This window comes from Varroa destructor, unplaced genomic scaffold (genome assembly GCF_002443255.2).
Source record: "Varroa destructor unplaced genomic scaffold, Vdes_3.0 BEIS01000002.1, whole genome shotgun sequence".
Classification (NCBI taxonomy): Eukaryota; Metazoa; Arthropoda; class Arachnida; order Mesostigmata; family Varroidae; genus Varroa; species Varroa destructor.
Window position 1 is genome coordinate 16,165,883 of NW_019211455.1, and position 16,370 is coordinate 16,182,252.

At 44.5% G+C, this 16,370-nt stretch overlaps 1 protein-coding gene across 16 annotated transcripts in view; it reads right to left on the reverse strand.

Annotated features, from left to right (window-relative positions):
• LOC111245769 (single-stranded DNA-binding protein 2-like) overlaps positions 1-16,370 on the reverse strand; it is a 90,760-nt gene that overhangs the window by 72,156 nt on the left and 2,234 nt on the right. For 12 of the 16 annotated variants that reach the window (XM_086980433.1, XM_086980432.1, XM_022794512.2 and 9 more), the window contains exon 1: positions 12,927-16,369. In XM_086980433.1, the coding sequence (XP_086836559.1) occupies positions 12,927-12,982 (56 nt within the window). In that variant the 5' untranslated portion in view covers positions 12,983-16,369. Of the gene's footprint in view, positions 1-12,926; position 16,370 lie in introns of those variants that run through there. The other 4 variants (XM_022794507.2, XM_022794506.2, XM_022794508.2 and 1 more) reach the window with 2 other exon arrangements.

A 16,370-nucleotide genomic window follows, 5' to 3' on the forward strand; every position in this document is an offset into this window, starting at 1 on the left:
TGGGAGGGGCAACATTAAATGGCTAATAGTTTTATTCTATCTTAGAATGTCTAGCCCAACTGGGCTGTCAAAGTAATAAGGAGGGCGGTTTGTTTCAACTTCCACGCAAAATATAATCGAAATGAAAGTAGCGGCCTAGTGCTAGCTAAATGTATAGCCTAGGTTGGTCAATAAGGGCTCTTGTAATACTGATGGTTACTCATAGGCTGTGGCATAAAAAATAGACGACATGAAATCTACTGTATATCACCTACCCTCTTTTGGTTTGAAAAGGCTATTTATTAATAATGATCATTATGGTAAGCAATATTGATAAGAAAAAATAAATAGCGCACCGTGCGCACTTGGTCTCATAGCTAGTTGCTTTTTATGTCGCGAGAAAACGATAATGAATTTAAATATAAAATTATACTTATGCATTACGGACATCGTTTTTGCGACTAACTAGATAGATTCAAGAGAATCGATCCCATGAAACTATTCTAGGCTAAAACTAGGTCACAAGATGTGCTACCGGATGACTGTTAATACCTCACGATGAACAATAGGCCGGTATCACCCAAACAAAAATACCAAAATTAACAATCTACCTTTGTTCAAAGTCTTCTATGATCCTATTAGAAATAAGTACGCGCATATATATTATTATAAAATTGCAATAATAAATTTCACCCAGCGTCTTTGTAGACTTCGGTTTGTCCCTTCGTAAATCTTGCCTAGGTAAGAAATAAGTGAGGAGGGAAAGCACGAAGCCCCTTCCGTCCACTTTCCCATTCATAAGAAACCAACGTCTACGTGGAATAAGGCTTTAACGGGCCACAATGACATTTTGCCTGCTATGATAAGATGTTACAAGGCTGTTGCAATTTGTTGCTGCTACATCTGAATTAGCGGTCGTGGTAACATTGGAAATAGTTGTCAACTTTCGCGCACAGCCAGCGCTATATCAGTCAGTAGTGCGGTTTGCAAAGCATCCATCCATCGGAAATGGCCACCATTTGCCGTCAGCTAAGCGCTCGCTGATGGAGTTTGTCGCACCAGCTGCATCGCCTCTCGATATGTTATGTATCAGGGCCCACTTGCCGTCAAACACTTGGCACTGACGACGAAAACAAAAATGGCGGCTATGTGACGAGAACAGCTGATCTTAGGCCATACCGTGACTGCTGCCAAGACGCCAAATTTACGTGCAAAATTTATTATTATTTATTTATTTACGCCACATAATGTACGATATTGGCATAAGTACGTGGCTTGTTCAAGGGCACCTATTGTATTAGTATGAATAAGTTTATTGCTTTGCGTCATGCTGCCTGCTATATGTGTCATGCATGGGCTGGACGATGATGAGGCAGGCTGTTTGTTAAAAATGAGTCCGCAGAAATCAGTGGTTCTTTGGAGTTGCAACTAACGATGTACATGCACGTTTAATATTCATGCAGCACGGTACAGGGACGTATATCTATGTTCATGGCTGGGCCATTTTATCGAAGGTAGAATAAGAATCGTGCATTCGTGTGTTCTTGTGAAAACGGTACCTTAGTGAATTTGTGTTCCTGCTGCGTGTCATGCAGTTTCCTGTAACTTTAGACAGTTCTAACTCCCATATGATAATATTATAGCTTCTTAATTTTATTTTAAGTAACTATTGAATTATGTCTATCAGTGCAAAAGCGGCCATCATTAATTTCCCAAGTGGATTCGGCCCTTTTTCTAAAACTAACTTTTCTTTTGTCCGGGTGTGACCTAATGTGGCATATTGTTTTGATGAATTTTAGATGCAGCATGTTCGATTTGAGTATCAACTCATCATTTTTTTCGACACCACATACGATAATAATGTAACAAAAGCGGCAAGTATCTGTTTCCTTGCCGGTTCTGTCCGATATCGTCGTTTCAATCATTAGCCTATTCCCATGTGATGTGCAAATACCGAACATGTGAAAACAAACATTACAAAAGTAAATAAAGTAGTATAAGTAAAAAGCAAAGTAAGCAGTATAGGAAATCCAACAGGAAGTTCGAAAAAATTTAACTTCTTTTTACGTGCAGGAACGCGCATTACAGCCAACAGTCTCTCAGGACAAGCGAATGATCTGATAATGTTTACCCCGATCTTACACCCGAGATCTGCCTCGGATGCTGCCGTCAAGTCCTGATCCATATGTAGATAATTTACTGCTAGAAAACATTCTGCTAATAAAATTGGCATTCACCCATTTGACACAAATTATTTAGTGCACACTGTTTGTTTACTGTTTGTTGAGACTGAGCTGTCGATACCCACTGAATGAATTAGGTTTAGGGTTCGCACATATAGTGCCAAGACTAAATCGAATTATTGTCGAGCTTTTATACTTTCTATAAAAAAAAAATACCGATCTCGGAAGATCGAATACGCTCTGACGAGTCTCAACGCTGATTGAATACGTGCAATTTGATTAAAGCGCTGTTACACAGCACTGTATAGTAACGACTGAACTGTTATTTTGAATTATGAAGAGCTCATTCGTTCAAGCGGGGAAATATGGTCGAGTTGAAAAACTTGCTAATATAACTGGTGATAAGCATCTTATGTAATGTTGGTATATACAAGTAGATATCCGTCCGCGGTAGTTTTAGAAACAGCTCCAGAAATTCGATAATCCCTTGTGAGTTGGCTTGCTTCAGTGAAAAAACCCTATGGTAAAAACGCTTGTCTCGGAAAACTCACTTCCACGTCGAAATTAAAAATCATAAAGGCTATCCTGAGTTTGCGCGTTACAAATCTAGATTCACTACGCATCGTTTTGGTGACAAGGTAGTGGATAACGTGTTTGCCTGTTAAACTTAGGGACACGCGGTGGTCTAGGTTCGAAGCCCGGCGTAGACACATTTCGTTTTGTGCTGAAAGCCAACAACTTAATGCGCAACGCCTTATGTTAAACACGAAAAACATCCAGTATTCGGTGGCGAAATCGCCACGTTGCATATTGAAAATTCACAACAAACTCATAATAAGATCTTGCTATCGATAAGAAATAAGATGAAAACCGCAAATCGTTAAACTCAGCAAAGGCAAGCTGCCTTCTCAGAAATGTCAAAAAAGTAGTAATAATAATTCTTGTGGTGGTGTCTCTGACATATGTGTATGTGACGCGATTACCTACTAGCCTTTCTGATCGATTACGCTTTTACCTGCTTGGACGTGCCGCTATTTGTTGACTATTTTTTCCATTAATCCTTGAGAGCTTTAACTTCCCTTTAAGTTAAGTTCAGAGACAGATCCATTCGGTACTACGATAAATTACTTGATACTTTCTTGATAAGAGTGAGATTAAACTCAGGATGGGCAAGCATAATAAACTTGAACGAGGGATAGTGGTTACTATAGATCAAGCGGATTCGTATGGACTCGATCAGTGAATGCCCTGTGGTACTGACAATAATTACAATACTGTATTGTGACTAATAACTAATAGATACTGATAACAACTAAGTTTCGGCTCTCCCTTTTAAGCAAACATACGCTACATTCTCTTCTTTTAAACGTCTAACGCATACAATTGATATTTCTTAAAATACTGTCCCAATTTGACTTGACGCACATCCGTATGAATGCATTTGTTTGACTTTAACTAACTTTAATAGTACCGCCTCGTCTTGTTTGCGTGCATGCACGCACATGGATATACGAATCGATTCATAGGCGTCATTACACAAATACATACTTGTTTTGCTTCAGAATGAAGCAGACATGATATCCACCATCTATCTATACGCTACGGAATTGTCCTAACAAAAGCTTTGTTTTGGCGCTTTATGTTGGAGTAGTATACATCGCACAGTAGATCACGCCGCAACCCAACTCAGAAGGCCATTCGCTCTAGTAAACGAACAAGCCTGATCCGAAATCACTCATTATTGTTGTCATTCTGTCAAAATCGACGTCACCCCGTTGCCGACGACACGTAACTATTGACGTGATACGCGCACAACCGACATAGTGAATGACTGAACTGGTGAACCAAGAGCTAGATGACTGCAACAATGACGTGATTATCGTGAGAACCGTGTCGCCGGCGCAGTCACCACGCGCAACGGACACAACAGCAAACTCTAGTTACGCCAGACCAGAGACGCGGGCCGACTGAAAGCAAACGGCGAAGCAGTAGCGGAGTGATGGGGAATAACGGCTAGTCGATACCTGTGGCAACAGAACGACGATACTCAATCGTGCGCGTTCTCGACGATCGGGACCCGATAATAAGCAACGGTGCGACGGCTGCAGCAACAATTGTTTGGTGTTGTACAATCCTTTCAGCCCCATTTAGTCATCTTGATATATCTCGTGTAACGATGTCGTGACACGAATGCTGACTGTTACTGGTAACGGCGGTTTCTGGTAACTGTTTGTTTATGTAGGTGTCAGTTATGCGTATCGAGAAGACGGCACAGAGTTGCTGCGAGCCGTCACTGCTGTGCTAACTAACAAATTGCTAAATCGCAAATACGCGGGGAAGGTGGGCGATTATTGCTGCGATACTGGCCATTATCAGTGCTGGCTGCGGCCACCTATTGCGCAGCAGTAACGGCAATGCCAATAATAAGACGTGCGCAATTTTGAGTGGAGTTCTCGCGGCAACGACGGCAAGTAAAGCCTCGATAGATCCTACTTAATGATTTCAATAGCTACAATATGATCCGTTTACTGGCTTGCTCATTTCGCTTAAGACTATCAACGTTTGAATCCTACAAGAACTAACTGGGTCACCTAATAATTCGTCGCTTATATGTAGATACGTGTTTTGACCATTGCCCGAGTACTACATCCTCTAAGGCTTTATGTTAGTTGAGCTTCACATTAGCCGCGATTGGTTTATATACGAATATCGCTTGGCTAAGAATATAACCTATTGATAAAGTGCGCTTCTGTTTTTTTCATCATAATAGATCATTAGCCGGTTACAGAACTGGTTCGTCAGCCACAGTTATAGTACTATGTAACTACTATGGACAGTATGCAGTATGACAATCTGTTAATTCCATGGACTGGCTGACGCTTGTAAAGGGCGTGGAGGTCTTATGTCTTTACTTATTATTCAGTAACAGATACGTGGTACGGAAAACTTGTGAAATCGTACATTTTTCAAAAAGAAAATCCGGATTTTATAACAATGCATATGTCTTTAATCAGACATTTAGGGGCACTGGTTTGACCATCTGTTTCACCCTACAATTGTTGCTAAACAGCAATCTGCAATGGGATCTGTCAAGCGTGCTGCGATGAATTACCTGTGCTCAAAAACGTCCGGCTGATGATGAGGGAGACATAAGATATCTTGGAAATTTTTATTATGGCAATAATTATATTTTGTCTAATTAGTTGTTTGCATTACTTATCAAATGCGCTCGGAAGTACCATTTATAGAAAAGCGCCATTTTGACTATTGAAAGTTGTCGGGGTATATTCCCAGTAGGGACAGTCTGCGTATTTGAATCAATGCCTTTAATTGGACAAAATCTATACTTTTCTTTCTTGGACATGGCTACGGCAGGAACAATCGTTGGTCGTCTACCTGCGACAGCTGGTGCAAATTCATGCTTAGAGAAAGCCTGAAAGTAAGCTCGTCATATGCACCCAGTCGTTACCTGTTTCGCTCGCCTTAGGTTTCTGTTGATCCTTTACATGCCTCTGTAAGTAACTCTATGTAGCGAAATTTTCTCCTATAGACGATACAAGGAGGTTTTACTAGGTAACTAGAATTCCTGTTTCGCCCGGGTATCGACTCCAGCACTTTCACGACAGGTTTTCTGCTGATTGTTCATCTATATCTAACGACCTATCCATCGAACGAGCCAACTACCGATAGATTCGGCCTTGGTCAACCGCAGCCATAGAGGAGTACAGATCGTCGGCGGTGTGGGCTGTGCCGCGCACCTCAGTACCTCCGCTATTCGACAGCCTCTCACTCATTCATTTTTTTTGTTTCTCTGCCTCATTGTAAGAGAAACGGTAGGGCGGCTATTGGCTCACGAGGAGACGCTGCAGAGAGCGGAGGTACTGAGGTGCGCGGCACAGCCCACACCGCCGACGATCTGTACTCTGCAGCGTCTCTATCATTCCAGGCTTGAGAAGAGTGTTCCTCGTGAGCCAATAGCCGCCCTACCGTTTCTCTTACAATGAGGCAGAGAAACAAAAAAAATGAATGAGTGAGAGGCTGTCGAATAGCGAGCTTACGAAAGATAGGGCGCTTAGCAGCATGTTATGCTCGTCCACTGTATTCAGCTACGCTTGTACGAGTGGGCGAGCAATCCACGCAGCTGACCATCCAGCTGCGTGGCTTGCTCGCCCACTATCTTCGACTGTGAAAATGTTTGGTGACTGCATCATTACATAACAGAGTTAGTAGAGAATCGAAATTAGCGGGCAAGTTAGCCCGTCCGTTTGGTTGGTCCTTTGCCCACGCTAGAAATCCACGCACAAGCTGATCGGCTGAGTGACTCTTCGTCCTCAATAGGCTTGCCTGCACGCCAGGATGGACGCTAAGTGTTTGGGTGTAAGAGTGCTGCTCTCGCCCGTCGAGCAGACAAGACAGATATAAACACAAGCAAAGAGGCATGCTTTCGCAGTCTCACAGCATTTGGGAGCACCATCTTTCGCCCTTTCTGTGCTTCTGTTATTGTCGCTCTGCGTCTGCTGCTCTGCGACATCAAGCAGCCTCTCGGCTTCAATAATTACCACCACTAATGCTACCGCGACAAGCAACAACTTCTACCAAAACTAGCAGCCCTCGCCTACAGCAGCGCTCCGCACCGGCATCTTCTTGCCGTCATCGACACAGCATCGCAGCAGCGGCTAGTACTGTTGTTGCTGCTGCCAGAGCTCCTCTGATTCTGCTCCACCAAAGAGTTCCTCACAGCAACGGCCTAGCTGAGCATCTCCTAGAAACAGCGCCCGATCAACAGCAGCAGCACTGGCCGACCCGACTGAGCAGAAGTGAGCGAACGCAAGAACTCACCATAACATAACGCCACAGCAAGTGAGCGCAGCCGGAACTGCGGCAATACTCGCAGCCACAGTAACCAAGAAAGATCGAAGCGACCACTGGCACCGCCGAGCTAGCGGGGGCGACGGTGATCGCCAAATACTTTTATAAGAACGGAATGTAGCACCGCAGCAGTGCCAACGAATCCGTCGGCGCACCAGGGTACAGCTGGCAGAAATTACGGCGGATAGTCTTGCCGTTGCGGCTGTTGTTGCAAGATTAGCCGGATCCTTAGCACTTCTTTTATCGTTGCAGCACAGCTCGTCCGTTACAATGACGTCGGAAGAAGTGACGAATCTATCGACGGTGAACTTCTCGCGGGCAACTGTAGGCGCGAGAAGCACCAGCAGGTAGAGGCCGACGTGACCCAAGTCGCAACGACCATTATTACTGACGCACGAATTTGTAGATCGTCATTGCGCCACTGTTACTTGGAGTGACATTGTTGCAACGTGGCGAAGTCACAGTGTGCACACGTATGCATACACAGGTGACGTGTACAATCATAGAAGAATATTATATTCTTAGTGGCGAAACTGACTTAAGTAGGACCAAACGCCAGCATCAGAAAGGCACAAACAGGGACCAACACGACAAAACAAAAGCAGAACGCTGAGCGGGCTGAGGCAGCGTGGAGATGGTCTCGCACACAATAATGTTGTCCCGATAACACTGCGATTAAGCAACACTTGTGAATGCGACGGCGACAGCATCAGAAGCAATGGATAACACGAGTGTTCTCGTTCGCCGGCAGTAGGCGCTGTGCTTAATGTCCGTTTGTGCTCTGTTAATAGTAACAATACAAAAAAGTACTACAAAAATGAAAGAGCAGGTACGGTTAGTTTCAGCTGGCTGGGTAAAACGCGAACAGAAACAGGCATTCGCCAACGATTGCAGAGTAAGCGCAATAAGAAGACTGGGAATGGAGAGAAACGAGGGGAATAGGAAAGCGATAAGTTGTTGTATGGATTGTAACAGCAAAAACCAGAATCGAGGTCACCGATAATCTTCTGGTAGAAGACTGGTTTTATCGACTGGTTGGCTAGGTAATAAGCCAACGATTGTGGTTACGACACTATCGTGAAAGCGCACTTCCAACACGTAAACATTTGAACCGGAAGAACTGCGCGAACTGTATAAAATGTAAAAGACCCGTAAGGAGATCGTAACGCAAAACTGTACGACCACGCCGTCTTGGTTCAGTGCCAGTATAACGTTTTAACTCATCGGTCATCGTAGTTATTCTCTTTTCACAGGCGGTCGACCTAAACGGGATGACGAGCGCTTGCCATTTGTAGCATAACAAACGGCCTCAATTCTTTAGTTTTCGTTCATTACTCTGTAGCAAGGCTCTATTTGGAATAGTAGCGATTGCAACAGAATGAATACATTTTCGCCGACTTGTCTAAAAGTACATTTAGTAATTTTCTGGAAAATATTTCAAAAAAATAAAAAAAACGTTCAAAAATTGATTATAGAGACCCTCCGAGCAGAGTACAAAACGCGCAAGCCATCGTATAATTAATGATCGAAAATAAATAATTTGCTTAATCAGTGCAATATAAGAATTGACAGATCGAAACGAGAAACACTAATATCGTTGTTTTTTCGTGATTTTATCCGCACATACATTCATGAATGCGCACGTGAATGAGACATTCTAACACGAAATACTGGCATGTCATCTTGCATAATACCACCCTTTGCCTTGCTAATCTGTTTCACAAAAATTCTGCTAGAAAGTAGTAACGGGTAAATGCGACTTCGGTTAGTAGCAATGCTATCTACAGTACCTTAGTCAATTATTGAATAGAGTGGCAACGGCGTTTGTACTCGCCAACACCAGTCAACAACAGCCTTTATATGTATATATATATACGTGATGTCTTCAAAAATGCACTCTAATGTAATTGGACTATTATTTTTTGACAGAACGATGACCGGTGCAGATTAATTCATTGGCACAATGTCTTACTACACATTCAGCAGTACTTTGGTGGAAATAGTAAATTTTATATTTAACAGTGCTGATATATGATATATATATATAACATAAATAACAACTTCATAGTGCGCAGGCGCACTATTATCATTATGTAACAGTGTGTCTTGATAAAAATGTTTTAAGCAAGTGAATTGGACGAAGGGGTTCCATACAATGTTTCCCAAATTGACGCCTTACGTGAATAGACTTTTTCTTATGGGGATGCCTAAAAGATATAAGCTACGACCAAAAACTGACGACCTTTGTAGATGCAACCGGGTTTTTGAATCAACAGTCATATTTGTAGAAAAGTTCAGAATTTATTATATTATTAAATATTAATTGTATGTAAATGAAAATTAGTGTTTAAATTTTTTAAGATATCTTGTATTTCTTTCATACTCTCATATATATATATATATATATATATTATAAGAGAGAAAGAAAAAGACTGTTAGTACAACTATTGGTAAAGATGCTGTTGTCGGCAAAGCTCAGTGGACCAAGAGCAGAATTCCGCCACGCGTTACCGCAAAGCCGCCTACTACTATCAGCTAGCACCACTCAATTCCTTCTGTAAATTTCTGCTTGAACTTCTACTCTTATTAGTTTGAGTCGTGGCTGCACCACGCATGAAACCGATAGTTAAGATAACCGGTGCTAGAAGTAACCAGCGAAGAATGGGATCGAAATCGACTGGATTCGACACCAATCAACTGTAGCTGTACAGTGCGTGCACTCTGGTTGGTCACCAAGGTGTACTCAAAAGGAATCGGTCACAATGCGGTTCGGAAGCTTCGATCATTGCCACGCTTCTCTGCCTGTTGCGTATTAGCGATAGAGTAGTAGCTCTGCTTTAGCGTTCAGAGACAGTGAGGTGGCTTTATCATCAACAAGCACTACAAAGAAGCACTGAAACAACCGAAGCTAAAAGATATTAGTACGTTTTGACTGAGACCGCAATTGGCCCTAACATCGCCAGCTTGGCTTTTGCTATTGTTGCAGCGGCTGCTGATGCCGTCGCGGGGGATCAAGCGAGAGGAAGCCAGATGCTGGTCATGTCGAATGGCTGTAACGTCCACCGTCTGGATATAACGACACGTTATGTCTTGCCATTGTTGTTTGGCAAGCTGTCCGACTGTAGTAAATCCCTGATTAACGGAGCTGGTGAGCTTGCGAATTAATTTCGATGCAAACCCCGTATTGCCTATTTGATCCATAGCGCTGCACCTAAGCGACGGCTTTTTGCCACGTTCACGCCGAACCAGGATTACGGCCACGTGCATATAAAATGGAGAGAAAAATGACAAACAGCTTTTTTATATTAGTTAGGCACTTTGTTAGCCACAGTGTAGGCATGCACAGAACCAATTTTTAAAAAAAACATCCCCTTGAAACACCAAGAGGACCCGTGCGGCAAGGTGTAAAAGACGTCTCCAAGCATGGAAGCAGGAGGTCGCACCCAAGATGACCGCCGAATCGGCGCTATAAATGACTATACCACCTACATCATATGCAGCTACGGTAAACCTACCGCACGTATGTACGCTACAAAAAAATAGGTCTTTTTTTTGCAACACACTTGTACGATTGTACTGACATAACACCGTAACGACATTGCATGTGAGCAAAGCTTCATCTTATGGTACGCGTCATCAGCAACGATCAGCATGCAACAACCTCATGCCATTGATCTATATAAGCACAACCGCTTAGCGTCGTATACCACTTTCAGATTGTAGGGTCGATAATAGAACACATGGAAGCAGACAGCAGCAGCAGCAACAGCAGTAGAGGCTCGCGTCGAGGCGAGCGATAAACGCGCACGTCGACGCGTGTGCGTCACGAGAGAGGAGACAGCGCTGCTGGTATAAGAAGTATAGTGGTCAGCCGCTGTTCGCTGCTACCGCTTCTGGATGGCTATTGGGACAACAGGCAAACGAAGCACCGAACGCCATGCCGAGGCAGACGATGTCGTAGCGGCCTGACGACAGGCGGGAGTGCCGAAGCCACCAAGAAGGCCGTGCCGTGAATGCCTGGCGGTGGTAAAGCGGCGTTCATATGTGGTAAATCAACCCGGTGGGGATAGCCAACAAACGAAGAAGTGAATGAATCTCACTGGCCAAAATATTGGACACAATATACTGCATATATGTTATGTACTATAGTTATGGGAACTGGCAGAACCATCTTTGTTATTGCTCATATTATCACAATGCTATGTGTTCACTATGAATGCCAAGCAAAGGCAAAGAAAATAGAAAAAAGTATGATGAATCAATGTCAGAATTGTATATCGAGAAAAATCATTGTATTGGAAAATGCATTAGTAGTTATTATTAATATTATTATTATTATCATGTTATAAAGGTCATTAATAAAGTGTTCTAAATAAACTACTGATCAAGTGTGTAGGAAAGATATTTCATAAGGATATCATTAGGAAAGTCATTCATTGACTTCATGGGTCCTATGATTACAGCGTAGTGTCTGTGTGATAACGAGATAATCCGTCACTCACCGCACGGAAAGTTGCCGTAACCGACGCACACCTATGCAATTATCTCTGGGTAGCCTCACACCTGTGACTACTAATCTCAGTTCGACTTTGCTCTCACGTGGACTATTCAGCAACGTGGTTGGTTGGAACCGTGAAAACAATTCATACGCCACGTTTATTTAACGCGGGTACCCGCCTACAGCCGTGTACCTAGCTACAAACCGGTCCGTTGAGTAGCGACCTATATTAATGATGGCGCTCTCAACTCGGGGGCAATAGCAATGCTCTTTCTCATTATCCCCCCCCCCCCCCCCCCCCACACACACACACCGGGACGAATATCGATCATGTCAACACGCTGCGTCTCTAGCCCGAGATCGCGCCACGCGGCTGACCTCAAAATAGAAAAAAAAAAACAGGTCGCAGGCGGCGCGCGACGTAAACGCGACATTCTTAGCCGTGTTTGCCAATGTGAACGTGTGTTTGAGTCGACCTTCACGGAAAAACAACAAGACTGGACTGTGGGGGCAGCAAAGGGTAACGCGAATGTGCGTGCCGTTTGGTACTCCAAGAACAAGAATCAAAGGAGAAATCGCCTGACAAGCGGCCTTCCGGCCTGAACCGGTTTGAACCTAGAGGCAAATGAAAGGAAGAGGTATGGAAGACGTGTAAGGGAAGGAATACTTTTTAGCTTGTTTATTCAACACTAAAAGACTTACCGTGTGATAAATTTTTAACGAGCAACCACCGAGCTCCGCAAACCGCTTCAATTTGATACTAATTTATTTACAGTAGCTAAGTGCACCCGAATCATATTGATCATCTTTGCCAACAAGTTACGATGCTAGTAATTGAATTGACAGAATGGGCACTGAATTTTTGTACCTCTCTACTTATGCTGGAGCCTGGCAATGGCTTCAACAGCATCATGCTTTGAGCTTAGCGTTACTGCACAGTTTGGATAGAACATGAACAAGCCGATATATTCTCTCTAGCATTATTGCACTTATCGTTGTCGCCGTGTGGTCCCGAACAAAAATGGCGAGAGAAACACGAACCATAACACCGCTTAATCGGCTGTTTGCATACGTATTTTTATATTCGTAAAACACACTTTACAGCCACTATGTACGGGCAGATAATGTAAGCGCACAGCAGGCCGTGATTCCTTGTCTTACCGTCACGTGTCTCACTTGCCGGCTCGAAAATTCTTTAGCAGCGCACGATTTTAAGGTTATGGCCATGAAGTACGAATCAGGAAAACCAACCAAATCTATGGCAAATGAATCTAATAATAACGTTTACTGTAGCCTACGGAAATCGAGAGGCTAATCTCTAATACGGAATGTTATTATCTTCAAAGATGTTTTTCTCCCTTGGGAAAAATTTCTGCTACGGATAAAATCGTACTTACTTCTCCCTGGCTTGGGCGTCCGAAGGGACTGTTGATGTTTTGTTTTTTGCGTACATCACTGCGGTACCTGCTCCTGGGGGGACATCCAATTCGGCAATGATTAAGCCGGCGAAAGTCGCCGGCAACCAGCACTAACACACGGTCACGTTAGATGTACGCCTCCGCCGTAGTATCCCAGATGCGTTGATGGAGAATCACAAGTGGCGAGATTATTTCATCTGATTCAATCGAATCCAGTGAGTAGAGAATTCGCACAAACTCCACACGTCAATTTCAATATACACCGAAGACACGAAGTAAAAATTTCAACACCATCACACACCCCCTATCACTAACTAACTAACTAACTAACTAACTAGTAATCTTTTTTTATGTTTTCACAAGCGATTATTTGCTTTCACTATTCTTAAGCGTAGCATCGGGACCCACTTTAGCTGAAAACGATTATTCCCCTATTTTTGTTGAAAGAATGAGCACTGCTATAACATGAGCAGGTCTGCAGTCAACCACTAGATGGACTGAAGTTCCTCGTAATCTTTGCTGTACGATACGCGGTGGAAGAAAATTGCCGGCCCGATTTCGGTGCGACACTTTTTCGACTATTTTTTTTTTATTTTTTGATGTAGAACAGTTATGGCTGATGCTGCTGTTCTCGTTTGCATGTATAAAAGCTGATTTTCGCTTGCTTCCTTCGTTCCTTTTTTTGTGCCTTTTTTGCCCTAGCTGCTGACGTTGTGTAGCTGTATCCGATCTAACAAAGAAGTCGGTTTATTTAGCCGGCGAAGATGAGACATCGGGGAGGAGGTGTATACGCTAATAAGATATCCTTGATGAGGGGTTTCGCCGGTAGGGGGAACCGAACAAATTGTTGTTTCTGCTGCTGCTGCTGGTGATATTTTTTTCCAGCTTCATCTATTTACCTCATCGTTGGTCAATCGATTTCCTCCATTTTGCTCGACGGAGCAGATTTCTTGTCGATCCACCAGAGTGCCAACAAATGTCTAAACGCTAGTTAGTGCAAGTGATATTGTCCCGCTACAGCGACGAAACTCTCCCTGCAAGCGAACAGCGAGATATGCCGGTTGCTTGCCTGGTTCCTTGATGGTTTTTGTTGGTGGTGGATATTTCGAAAGAAGCGGGCTGCAGCCTGCTTGCCTGTCGGTTGACTGGCCGGTGCTCGCCTGGCTGGCTGTCTGCCCCGATCGGCGTCCCCCGCTAACAGCCTTCAGAACCCCGGGTTTGTCTGTCTCACTAGTTCAGCGCGTTGTAGAGGCAGATATCGAAGCAATAGCAAATAGACCGCCGTGTGAATGTCTTCTTCTTCCCAACGTTATTACTACTAGTTCGTCTTCGTTCCTCTCGTCGACGGGTCTCGACTTCACCGTCACAGACTGCACTGGCTAAGACAACAGGCAAACGATGCCGTATATAAATATACTTGCTATATAGAATTTAGTCGAATATCGAGGTGTAACTAGAATATCGTCGTTCTCGCTGTTATCACTGCTGGTAATAGTGTAAAATCCATTGGTGTTATAGCCCGTCCACTGTAAAGCGTCATGTCTTTATTTGCTCCTATTCGCCTCTAATGGTGACGATGGCAATGATTATGATGACGACGACCACGACGGTGATGATGATGACGATGCTGATTATGGTGACGATGATAATTGTTTTGCTCGCTAAGCGGTCCCCGAATAACCAGCACAGCACGATAATCTATATCATCACATAAATAAGGTGTTCGATTAATAACAAATGTGTGTTGCTCCACCAGGTGGTGATCTTCTAACTCCCGTTATTGTCGTCGTACTATTGGTAACAATACAACGTCGGGCTGGTTCTCCTATACTGCTTTATCTCGGCAGCATCGTCCTGTTGTGATAAAGCCGCTGTTGTCGTACTGCTTCAGCTCCGCCGCACCGTGGAACAACCCCGGATAGTACTTGATCGTCGTCGTTACTGTTGCTTGCTGCGGTAGTCGCCTAGCTAGTTGTATCTGTTCGACTACCTGGACAGATTTCTGTAGAGCCAGGTCTTAACGCTGCACTGTCTGCGGGTTGGACACGTTCGGCATGTATTCTTCGACTGGCCAATCGTGTTAATTTGATCAAAGCTGCTGAGATCAACTTGAGTGATGTTCATTGGCTTGTTGAGCGTTTTTTGAGACGATCCCAGTTCCGTTTCCTTATCCGTTCTCTGTTTTGTTGCTTTTTTCCCTCGTTTTTATTACACGCACAAAATAGAACGACTTATAGACGACGAATTCGTTTCATTTCACACGGCGCCGGTCACTACCTCGATTTGAAAACCTCGAAATGCTATGACAATGCGTTAACATCACACTAATCATTATCTTTCCTTCTTCTGCGATTATGATTTGTAACTCTCATACGGACGACCGCTGCTGTTCGTGCTGCTGCTGCTGCTGCTGCTGCTACCGCTCGTCATGACACGATTATTTCCATTAACATCAACACCGAGTGCAGTGAAGGAGACACGCAAGCAGAGATCAGAGACGTGTCGGTCCGGGATTTACAGGCGGCAATCAACACTACGGTTCAACAAAGTAGTGGTCGCACGAACGGGTTTTGTCAATTTATTCAGCTGTGGTTACTGTCATCGTTGTTGCTGTTAGGTTCACAGCTGCTGCCGATGCCGCCGAAAACTCCTAAATCGAATGTAAACTCCCAACTCACCGCAGCCAATTTCGTCACTCCTGTCGTGGCACCCAACCCCGACTCGCGAATTAGACGGCCTATTTCGCCTTCACGGTGGGTCTGTGCGGTCCGCTGTCCGGTAGCCTTTTGCGATCGCCCTTTTCTGAGCTGTTGCGATTCGCGATATCGTTGTCTGTTGTTCCCGTGTGTTGCTGTCTGCCTGTGTCGAACCGCAGCAGCAGCTCCGCCAGCTCCAGCACTCACAGCAGCACAACTGCCGCTGTAACCGATCAGCAGCAGCACAACAACTGGAGTCGTCGTTTGTGTTGTTCTCGTCGGCTGCTGCTGCTGGCCGTCGACTCCTCGACCCGTCTCGTAGTAGTACTAGTAGTTGTAGTTGTAGTAGTAGTGGTCATAGTAACTCGGCTCACCACCCTCTCTGCTGCTGCTGCTGCTGTTGTTGCTGTGGCGCCAGCGAATGTTTGCTGTCCCGGCAGGCAGCCTTCTTTCTCTCTACGACGACAGCGGCAGCGGCGGCGGCCACGGCGGCGGCGGCGGCGGCGGCGGTGGTGGTGGCGGCGGCGGCGGCGGCGGCGACGACGACGACGACGACGACGATGACGATAATGTCGAGCTCGCCCGCTTGCTTGCTTGCTTAGTTGTCCGCTACTCGTTCGTTTGCTGGCCGGCCAAGCACCCGGCAAACGCTGCTACTGCACTAACTCAAGCTCTCCCAGAAATACACTCACACGCAGACGGACACTCTCTGGCTACCTTCAGATTT